At 32.0% G+C, this 12025-nt stretch overlaps 2 protein-coding genes across 2 annotated transcripts; one reads left to right on the top strand and one right to left on the bottom strand.

Annotated features, from left to right (window-relative positions):
* The first annotated feature begins 2894 nt into the window (after positions 1-2894).
* Positions 2895-3932, top strand: LOC108907249 (charged multivesicular body protein 2b-B). The gene is made up of 5 exons (XM_018710842.2): positions 2895-2928; positions 2984-3075; positions 3132-3429; positions 3498-3604; positions 3656-3932. Exons 1-5 carry the CDS (start codon positions 2895-2897, stop codon positions 3761-3763), a joined length of 639 nt encoding a protein of 212 aa, XP_018566358.1. The 3' UTR covers positions 3764-3932.
* Positions 3933-7336: 3404 nt separating this feature from the next.
* LOC108907239 lies at positions 7337-8764 on the bottom strand. Its single transcript, XM_018710831.1, has 2 exons — positions 8636-8764; positions 7337-8575 (listed from the first exon to the last, which is right to left on the bottom strand). Exons 1-2 carry the CDS (start codon positions 8762-8764, stop codon positions 7337-7339), a joined length of 1368 nt encoding a protein of 455 aa, XP_018566347.1.
* Positions 8765-12025: the final 3261 nt, after the last annotated feature.

Raw genomic sequence — 12025 nt, 5'->3', positions numbered from 1 at the left:
GGTTAATTTTGAAGCTATACTTAATGTCCTACAAAAAAACATTTTAAAGATAATTTCAAGAGCTGTAAGATCGTTTCCATATAAAACCTTTTACGTCCTTCGTTTTTTAAAGGGAAAGGATCGAAGGGCTCGAGACAGGTCGTTTTTTCACTAAAATGGATACTCCAATCGTCGATCTCCTTTATTTTTTTTCCTATAGGAATAAAAAAAAGCAAAATATTTGTTGAAAAAAAAGCTAAATTTTTGTTGTCTATCATTTTTTACATACCTTTCATAGTTTCAAAGTTATTATATAAATAAGGTAATTTATTTTGAATAATGAAAAATACGTTTTTAACTTTTACCGTACATTATTAAAAAAATACGCATTTTAAACCGGTCTAACTTCAGGATCGTATGAAAAACACTAAAACAAAACTAATTGTAAAGGGTCTATGATTAATTTTAATTCTGTTGGAAATGGTACAGCGTTTACTGCTCATTTTTCCTTAAAAAATATGAGCAACCCATCAGTGTTTGACGATAACTCCTTCAATTTTGCTCTAATTAATTTTTGTAAGTGCTCATTTTGAAGGTCTTTTTGAGTACTACAAAATACTCCAGGAACGTTATACACGTAAAATTAATCCTTTTTCCGTTATTTGACGTTGAATACATCGATTAAAGTATTCCTCCCAAAACAAGTCCCCTTCCACTATCCATATTTCGCTTTATATAGAACGTACAACACTTTTTAAAGAACGATTTTCTTTGTTTATTTATAAGCTACATTTTTGTTCTTTACACTTTTTTTAATAAAATGCGTAGTTTTTGAGTTATTCGCGAAAAATACTTTGAGTGTTTTTTTTTACTCAAAATTCCAAGTTTTCAATCGTGAATAACTAAAAAACTATTGATTTTTCGAAAAAATTCTTCAAATATTTTTTGTTCAAAATTTGATAATCATTTCCAGTGTTATTTTTGAAAAAAAAATTTCCACCCCGAGAAGGGTGTCAACCCCCAAATCTCAATCGGCGCTGTCACTAATGTTCATTGGCCTTTTTTCTAACTATCTGACAAATTTCTCAAGTCGATCGGTTCAGTTTCAAAGAATTCGGAGGTGAAAAGCTTCAATGACTATTAAAGCTGGTTTTAAAAAATTCTGATAAAATATCTTAAAACTTACAGTGTCAAAAAGAAAGTTTAATATTATCAAAACATAATTTACAATTAGTTGTACTTGAATTTTTTTATTAAAAGCGAAAAATTTAAAGGTAAAAAACTGAAAGCTTTAATAAGCCATCAAGTAAATTTTACTATTATTTTTATGACCAGAATTGACTTTTATCCTTTCGCGAAAAGTGAAGTGGCTTTGAATTATAAACATTTCAATCGGTATTTTTGGGGTACATCTGTACAAAAAGAAAACAGGGCAACAAACAAACATCTACAAATAATATATCTCCCAAAATTGAATAACCAAATTCGGTTCAAATATGAAAATGGAGGTTCGTACCTTAATCTAACAACACCGTCCAGATAAACACTGTTTGGTTTTGAGGAAATTGCTATGTTTCTGAACTATTTCGTGTGATATGTCAAGTAAATTCATTTTTGTGATAAAAATTTACTTGATAAAATGAAACCGCTTTAATGAGATGACGTATTTGGGGTGTTGATATCTGCAATAAAAAAATTTGAAGTTCACTATCGTTAAAAAATCTATCAGTAAAGGGAACACCCCAAATACTAAAAAAAACCTTTAAAATGCATACGGGTGTTCCAGAACATTCGATCACTAACTTCTGGGATGGAAATAAGACTATTTAGAACAATTTATTGATCCTCAAAGTCTAAGATCTTTATACTTTTCTGGAACACCCTGTATATTGTGCACGTTTCCGTTGTGTCTATGTCAATTAAAATTGTTCTGATTACAGCGTTACAGGTTGAAATATTTTGTGATACCTCCGCTAACCATTTGTTTTAATGAATTCAAAATATATATAGAGAGGAATACAAGTATTGTTTCTCGTTATGGTTTTAATCTCGTATTTATTTGGCAAATCTAGCAAAGTGCTTTCATTTTTTAAGTGTCTTTGTCTTTTTATACAAGACTGACTGTCATATTTTTATTAGGTGCTAAAAATAAATTGAAAACATATTATTTTCTTTCCTTTACTTTTAGGATCATATATTTATTTAAATTTTGTAATTGTAGATAATATTGTATATTTAATGTTTTGTGAATAAATAAAATATTATAAACTATGTGTTGATTTCCTACCTTTTTTGAAAGTCACCAGTAAATGTTCAAAATCCTTACAAAAGTGCAGGATGTTTAAAATTTGTATATTGTTGTTGTCTCAAATGTTTTTGACGCAATTTGAGGCTAAATTCAAATTTCTTATGTCCGACAGGGGATATTCAGTTAAGCAGGCCAACCTAAATACTTTATATAATTAGAAAAAAAATAGAAACATCTTTAATTTTTTTTCCTAAAAATTACTCTTGTATAAGAGATATGCAAAAACGGAGAGACACTATATTTTGCATTTAATCTTATTATAATGAAGATGGATTATCCTCGGGATTATGCTCTTTTGCTTATATGTTTAATTTTCCAAAACGTAGTTTGTTAGTGTAATAATGAGCAAACCTCTTATTGTATAGTCACCTTGGTAATATCATTAGTTCGAAAGTTGATTTGACCTACAATTTACAAGATGACATTTAGAACTACTATAAATAGTAGTAACTCTGAACTACTTTTAGTCAGCTGTCTAACCAGGTAACCAACGAAAAAAATTAAAATTTCAATTTGTCAGAAATAAGAAATAACCGTGACTCATAATAATAATAAAATAATGCAGTAATGATTTTATAGAGTTTAGACATATTTAGAAAACTAAAACATGTTTAATTTTTGGTCAAAACCCGATCCTAAAGGTGAGTTCTCATAATCTTTTTTATTTTATAGATAACCTATCGAATTTGTTTTTAGATGAACAACGCGAGGTAGATCGCCAGTTACGAAAAGTCGGTAGGGACATTGAAAGGGATCGTAGGCAAATTGAAAGAGATGAGAAGAAATTGGTAACAAGCTAGCTGTAAATATATTTACGACCCTAAAACCACATTAATGCTTTTAGGAATTAGAAATCAAGAAATTAGCCCGAGAGGGTAACAACGACGGATGTCGGTTATTGGCGAAGCAGCTGGTCCAGCTGCGAAAACAGAAGCAGCGCTCCTATGCTGCCGGCAGTAAGGTCCAAGGAATATCTTTCCAAAATAAAGCGATGGGGGCTAACGTAAAATTAGCGGATGCGATGGGAACAGCGGGAAAAACCATGTCGGATATGAACAAGCTTATGAAACCGGAACAATTAGCAGCTACGGTTAATGCGTTTTCTCGAGAGAATATGAAGATGGAAATGACAGATGAAATGAGTAAGTACAATAATAGATAACTCAAATTTTTCTTTGATTTTTAAAATTCGTATGTACTTATTTTCTAGTAAACGACACGTTGGATGACATGTTAACGGAATCCGGGGATGAGGAGGAAAGTGATAACATTATCACTCAGGTATTGGATGAAATTGGCATCGAAATAAGTGGGAAGGTAGGTTAAGACATATTTTGTACGGCAGTTGTTGAATATCCTTTATTTTAGATGGCTTACGTTCCTAATCCCGATTCTGGAAAAATCGGGGAAGGTTCCAAATCCAAAGGTCTTACCGATGAGGAAATTGAAGCAACGTTAGCAAAACTGAGAGGTTGATTATTGTAATAAGCAGCTACACACGTATTAATAAAATTCCAAGAGTTTCTATTGTTATAAGTATTGCACAGTTATTGTTATATATTTATATGCTACCGTAGGTACTTTTTTTTAATAAAATATCAAGTAAAATAAATAAAATCTTTATTAAAAGAAAATGTATGACATATATGAATAAATCACAGAAAACTAAGAGCTATACATGTTTGTTTGGTATTCAGGTAGGATTTTGCACAGCCTTTATGAAAGCGAAGTAAAATGTATGTTAATGTTCGTTTTTAAATTATTATGTATTGATTTCATCAAAAATATTTACAAGAGTGATAAAATGTGGCGAAAGTGATCCCTAAAAAGATTTAAATATTTTATAAAGAAAAAAGAACTGACAGTGTACGGTACACTAAAAAAAATTTATTTCAATGGTTACATTTATAATTCGATACTCTGAGATCCATATTTCCTTACCTTATCAACTTTCTAATGATTAAAAATATTTTTAATTGCTATGCACAACAGATATAGACGGAGAGCCAGAGGAAAAAAAATTGAATTTGTTGTGTTTATAATTCAAAGCCACTTGTCACTTCACTTTTTTAATGCCCATGTATACAGAGAGCGATTCTTGTGAATGAGAAAGAATAAGAGTCGATTCTGGTCATGAAAATAGTTATTAAAATTTACTTGAAATTGACCAGTTTATTCTCATTTATTGGATAGTAATATTATTAATATACATCTTAATTACATTGAATAGACCATTTACTTATTTATTATAGTTTAATAAAATTGTACGGACTATTAATATGAAAGAAATATTGAAAAATCTGTATAGAATGAATTTTTTTTCACGATTTCAAAGACATGTTTAATACTTCAGGTCACAATTTAATTCTCATATATTCTATACAGGGTGATTCACAAATAAAAAAGATACACGGTGTTAAACTTCAAAAAACATTTTAAATTTTTTAAAATAATTTAAAAACTAGTAAGTGAAATAATTTGAAATGGGGCACGTGTATTTATGTAAACATTGTCCAAAATCTGAGGCTTTTTCCTAAAATTTAGATGCTCTAGTGGCGTACAGGGTATCGGTGGCGTATTTTCTAAATAAAATAGTTACGCCACTGTTTTACAGTAACAATCATGATATTTTCGGATTCGTCTTAATTTTCTACAAATTGATACTCTCTTATGTTTTTCGAAAAAGCCCTGATTTTCGAGTAAATTTTAAAAAACGAACCAAAAACACTGATATTCGAATAAAATGCTTTTTAAAAATACGTGGTGGCTTGCGATAGCAACTTTGACATTCTTAGCAGTTAGAAGAAGGAATAAATAATGCTTTTCATCAGATTCAAGCAACAATAAATTTCGAACAAATTAAATTTTCATTACTAAAAAGATGTTGGGCCTGCGTTTGTGGAGGTATTTTTGAGCATTTACTCATATAAAATCATTAAAACGATGATTAATGTTACTAATTTCTTTATTCGACTAAATAATCAAATGATTAGTGCCTGTCATGTCATTTAAGTAAAAGTGTTTTCAGTTGTTTTTTCAGTTTTACTTGAAAATCAGGCTTATTTCGAAAAATATGAGAGAGTAGTAATTTGTAGAAAATTGAAAGACGAATCCAAAAATGTTACGGTTGTTACCGTAAAGCAGTGGCATACTATTTTATTTAGAAAAATATGCCACCTATACCCTGTATCTCCGCCACTGGAGCATCTGAACTTTAGGAAAAGGCCTAAGATCTTGGACAATGTATACATAAATACATGTGCCCAATTTCAAATTATTTCACTTACTAGTTTTTAAATTATTTTAAAAAATTAAAAATATTTTTTGAAGTTTAACACCATGTATCTTCTTAACGAAGCGTCCTATATAAAAGCTTTATAGGAAAGACTTCCCTTATTGGCCACCATTTGTGAATTACCCTGTATATTCTATATTTAATACAACTTTTACAGTGCATACATTTTTCAACCCGCGAAATTTTAATTTCTTTTTTTGCTGACTGATAGGCGTCTCATAAAATCGTAGACTGACCATTTTGTTTATGGTTAATTTAACAATTGCACAATATTTTTTTTTGTTCATACATACATTGGGGCTGACTGACCAGCTCTGTCCCCACATTCAGCTCACTGACTGACATAACGTTGATTTATATGCAATATTGAATTTGTATAACGATTTTCAGCCTTAGTAAATTCATTTTATTACCTCGGTAGGTACGACAACTTTGATAGTGTACCTGAGACACCTGTTCTCAGTTTCGTTTGACTGGCCACAGTATGTTTATGTACACAACTATCAAAGGACTACGCTTAGTAAATTCGAACAATTTTTCTCCTCTGGCTCTTGGACTAGCTAACCTGTTTATACAGGGAGTTAATTAAGTATATGGACAAACTTTAAGGTGTGATTCTTTCAGTGATTTTAAATCAAAAATGTTATATAAACACGGGTCCACAAAATTGATAGTTTTTGAGGTTCAGGATGTAGAAATTAAAAAAAATATTGTAAAATATGTGAAGTTTGACGCAGAATTCTGAAATGTTAGGCTAATGATTTTTCTAAAGTTAAAAATCTCTTAAATTCGGATATACTTTTCGATTTACTTTTCAGTTCATATGATTTTTTCTAAATATACGATTTTAAATACAAGGTGATCATGAAAAGCCTGAGAAAATATTTCTTTCCTAAACCACACCTTTTGCTGTCCCTTGAGATAAAAAATTTCCGCCACTGATTTTTCAGACTTGTTTGATAAGTTCGTTTTTAACATTGTATTTGCTGGGAAAAATAGCTATAAAGCTTTTTTGAGAGTAGTTCTACAGTTATTTTATGTTTTGTGGATTATTTGGCAACCTCAATAAAAAATAAACAAAAATAAATCGAGAGTGGTGCGTTTTTGGGCCTAAATGAACGTCATGATATATAAGTAATGATCAAATTTTCAAAGTATTCAGTGGCGTCCAACTTTTGGGATCTTAGTTAGATCGACTCCCATACTTATATTCAAATTCAGTGGATTTTTATTTCATTAGATAAATCATCAGCCTAAGTTTTATCGTTCTACATCTTCAGATATACTTCAAGACGCTGTAAATCGAAAATTATTGATTTATGGACCCACGTTTTTAGCTTGAAATCAGTCAACGATTTGCCCATTAAAATTTGTACATGTACTTAATAATCTGCATAGTGTGGCCATTAGAAATCAAAAGGCCTCTCTAAATTAATTTTGAGACACAATTCAAACCATTATTTAAAAAGTCATTGGAACAGTGCATATTGAAAAGATTTTTCTGGTTCTGGATATATATTATTTTTTTTTTTAATAAATAAAAAATGTATATTTCGAGTATTTAAAATTTTTCAATTAATTTGTTAACTTAAATTCTGTTCCTATTTCTCATCGCCCCAAAAATGCTGTTTGAGTATCCAGATTTTTTTATAATTTCAAATAATTACATGTACAATTCCAGAGAGAGAACATTCGATCTGTCAATTAGGAACACAAATTATTGAACACATGTCGTTATTTAAATAGTATCACACTTAATCATCAGGTGTAGCTTGCCTACTTCTTAAATTATACCTAGAATTTTGCAATTCGTTTAGTGGAAAAAGTCTTTTTTTTACAGAATAGTAACTAGTTGAATTATTTAAATAATTTTCTTTTGAAGATTCAGTGCTACTTTCCTTATAATCTTTAACGACGCTTAAACTTGGAGAGTAACAATTACGTTTATATTCATCATATTTACTTACGTAACCACTTTCAGAACTATGAGCACTTGATTTATAAACATTTAACTCCCTTTCTAACGATTTCCTATTTAAACTTTCATTAATGATATTTATATTCCCTTTACTAGGGACTAGAGTGTTTTTTAGATCTTTTAAAATATTTAAAGCATCACTATTTTGATCCTTGATGCTACGAAGTAGTTCAAAATTTTTTGCAACTAAATCCTTGTGGATAACGGCTTTATAAACTACGACAAATGTTGTAAGAAACACAAATCCGTACCTTGAATACCAAACGAAATCGTATATACTGGCATACATAGTTTGAGCATCCACATTGTCACTTCTAGATATAATCGACGAGCAAATTAGTCTCTCTATAACGAGATTTAAAAACAGCAACAAGAACACAGGGACCCTGGCAGAAATCGTCCTTTGTGAAGAAGTTACAATGAACGTTATAAAAACTGTTGCTCCATAGAATATTATTGAATCAATCCAAGAAATTTCACCCACGATCCATGCTTGTAAACTCGAGATGCTCCGAGTCATAACGTTTAAAATCTCTTGATGCGATTTTGAGGAAACATATAAATCTTCTAACACCTGTTCTATAAATTTACCATGCTTTAACATTTTCTCCTGCAATTCCAAACTCTCCCGTTGGGCTCGCAGTAAACCTTCTTGATTCTGGGCGGTCACTTCCAGCTGTTTCCCGACTTTCAGTGTATTCTCAGCTATCGTCTCGTGCCATATCTGTCCACGAAGAAACCAACAGATGTTCTGAGTGTGGGTGTAGAACTCTGTATAGACGTTAAATGCCCTATCGGACATGCTGTTGATACATATAGCACGCAAGTTCGGTTTCTTGTCCAGTTCACAGTTATAAGTCTGATGGCCCGACATCTCGAGGAAACAGTTTGTTATGTGAAGCGCGATGTCGCTTTGTGTATCCTCCGAAAGGTAGCGACAACCTTCGTTTAAGTGCTCCACTGCTGTTGTCCAACACGGTCCGTACTTTGGCAAAGTGCTTCGTTCTTTCAGTAGCTGAAATTAGGACAACCACAGTTACTCAAAAATTCAATTTCTATAATTAACGTCTTTTACCTGATACTGTTCTCGTCCGTGTTCTATCATTTCTTGGTTTAACTGACCGTACACATAAAACATATCCTCGAAGGCCAGTGTAATCATTAGGAAGTGTACTGAAAGTACGTGTAAAGTATTTTTATACATCTTAAATTACAATTGGATTTGAAGTTGATGTTGAAACTACCTGTTTGTTTATTTTTGAATTGTTAGGTTATATAACGATAACGAACGTTATGTTTTCCAGCGCCATCTTTTCAATATAGGAAGAATTAACTGAAACTCAAAAATGAATTAGTACAGATTTCTGTAAAAGTGTGCTAGATTTCAGCCAACAGAGCCCGTCTAATCGTAGACGTTGTTCACAGTTTTATGGTAAATTAAGGATAAGCCGTTCGCGGCCAGAGGGCAGTGCGGTTGATGGACAATTTGTCGGTTAAAGTGTTATAACGGAGTAATAAATGTTATAAATAATAATGAGAAACGCGTAATTTGTCACATCTGAGGCGTCGCGACGCGATCGAGCGTCGATCGCAATGTCTCCTAAGTAATATAGTTCGGTCATAAGACACAAGATGGCCGAAGGGTAATATCATTATTTTGTCAATAGGTGACTCTGCTACATGTATACATGAATTTTTCAAACCCGTTTGAAGTAATTTTTAACTTATATTTCGTTTACTTTCACTCATAAAACAATTTATTAAAAAATATATATGAATTTAACATTCCAGTTATTTATAAAATTAATTTTTACAGCTAGGAAAATTAAAACGTCCCCAATTACACAAACATTTTGTCAAGCTGCGGGAGTTTAATTTGATAATTAAAACTTCAGCTTTGTTAACTTTAAGAAGACAAGAAGACACGATGCTAAAACTTCGTACTAACCAAATTACTTTAATGTACTGCAATTTCAATTAAATTAAAGGTGCTTTTAAATTTAACTAATGAATATTAAAAATACTCGTTAATTTGTTCTCAAAGCAATAAGAAAACACAATAACGAATAATGCGTTCGATTTATCAAAAAGTTAATCATCATCATTCAATTATAGGCAGAGTTGAAATGTTCCTCTACTATCCCACAACTCATTTTCGAAAAAAATAACTACACGCTGTGTCTTCCTAAGCCGTTCATCATCGTCTTAGCACGCTAGCGTCGTGTGGGCGTCCTGGCAATGATAATAGAAAGTTAGCTTCGCCGTCGACTCCGATGTATATGTTCCTATTCTAAGTAAAGACTTCGCGACCTCACGACCTTTCCGATGAGCCCAATGGCAGGTAGGAGTGGCGGAGATGCTTTTTGATTACACACGAAGTGGAACTCGAAAAATAAATCGTACAGGGTGGATCCAATTCGATGGGGCTTGGAGGCAGGATTTATCTGAAACCCAAAGATATCCATCTTGGGTACTGTATTGACTAAAAACTGTTGGACACTGGGTACTGTATTCAACTACTGTACTGGGTACTGGGTACTTATGTATACTGGGTACTGTATTCGACTATTGTACTGGGGAGTGTATTTGACTATTGTAGTGTACTGGTCGACTGTATTAGACTATTGTACTGTATTGTACTGGGTACTGTATTCGACTATTGTATTGTATTGTACTTGGTACCGTATTCGATTAGTGTACCGAGTACTGTATTCGACTATTGTATTGTATTGTACTTGGTACTGTAATCGATTAGTGTACTGAGTACTGTATTCGACTGTTGTATTGTACTGAGTATTGTATTCGACTATTGTATTGTACTGTGTACTGTATTCGACTATTGTACTGTATTGTACTTGGTACTGTATTCGATTAGTGTACTGAGTACTGTATTCGACTGTTGTATTGTACTGGGTACTTATTAGACTATTGTACAGGGTAGGTACTGTATTCGAGTATTGTACTGAGTATTGTATCCGACTATTGTATTGTACTAGGTATTGTATTCGACTATTGCACTGGGTACTGTATTCGATTATTTGTTACTGTATTGGGTATTGTATTCGACTATTGGGTACTGTGTTCGACTAAAAAAATAACTTTCTCAATTTTAATTGTAAGTAAGATACAGCGGTTATCCTAAATAACCTTTCCCTGAGATTTTTCCGACTCGTTGATCATGAATCTGACATCGGTTAAGGTTAGGTTAAGTATTTATTATGTTCATAACGTAGTTTTTTCCTCGAATGAGCTGCGCAAAGGGTTTCGGAATCTTTTCTGATTACTGACCAACAGAAGACTGCCATCATATTGCCACCCTAACTGTCGTGGACTCCTATTTATTTCAGGGCTTCCAAAAGATGTTGCTGAATTTTTAACTGCGAAACTTAAGTTGATTTTTTCTTTCACAACTGATTTTTGTAAAGAAAGTCTTCATACAAAACATGCGATATTTTACTAAAACTTATGTTTTTTAGTTAAAACATAAACACAAACTTTTCTAAACACAGGGTGTTGTGTAAATGAGTGCTAACATTTAGAGAGTGATAGAACATTAAAAAGTAAGACGATTTTTCTTAAACTTTTTTGAAATGCCGTCTATCTGTTTTTGGACACTCTGTATATTGAAAGAAAGAAGCTGGCCGACTATAAAATACTCAAAACTCGGCGCGTTTTCGAATTTGGCAACATATTTAGTAGAGAACAGGTGGTAGATTTTTCAAGGAAGCATCGGAGGACGATTTTTTTAGAATTTGTTCTATTACACAGCCACAAAAAAAAGTTGTCTGTATTTTTCATGTGACATATATTATCCGTAGTATTTTTGCTTCCTGATCACGAGTCTGTTGTCAGAATTGAGCTATCACAGCAGAGGAATTTCCTAACCTCAAAAACAGGTTAAAAATAGAAAAAGTCACGAAAAAGTGCCAGGAAAAATACAAAATTTTTTTTTCTATATTCATATGTTCATTTATATGGTTAAGACCTCGCCGAACGTGAATGGTTCTTTTTATAACCTCAAAAAACGGGTCAATTAAGGTCAGCAGATATCACGAATTTCAAAAAATAACAGATTCGCCGCAAATTTGGTATACGGGGGTTTTCTGGGTCGCTGATCACGGATTCGAGGTCAATTTTGCAAAATTCAAGATGGCGGATACAAGATGGCCGACCAAATTTTCAAAAAATAACAGATTCGCACCAAATTTGGTATACGGGGGTTTTCGGGGGCGTATTCGAGATAGGTAAGTAGACAAATCTATTTACTTTTTGAACTTTATTTAGCTCCTACGACATTGCCACGACAAAGATAAAAAATTACGTTTGCTATTGATTTCAAACTGAAAATTAAATGTCAAAAAGAGTTTCAGAAGCAATTTTCCATTATTTTAGATAATCTATCGAATGGTATAGAAAAAAATCGTTTTAGTGTTGTTAAATCAATAAAATTGAAAATTAAAAAATT

Source organism: Anoplophora glabripennis, unplaced genomic scaffold (genome assembly GCF_000390285.2).
Source record: "Anoplophora glabripennis isolate ALB-LARVAE unplaced genomic scaffold, Agla_2.0 scaffold168, whole genome shotgun sequence".
Lineage (NCBI taxonomy): Eukaryota > Metazoa > Arthropoda > Insecta > Coleoptera > Cerambycidae > Anoplophora > Anoplophora glabripennis.
The sequence above is the reverse complement of the archived record's forward strand: the minus strand, read 5'-3'. Positions and strand labels throughout refer to the sequence as shown.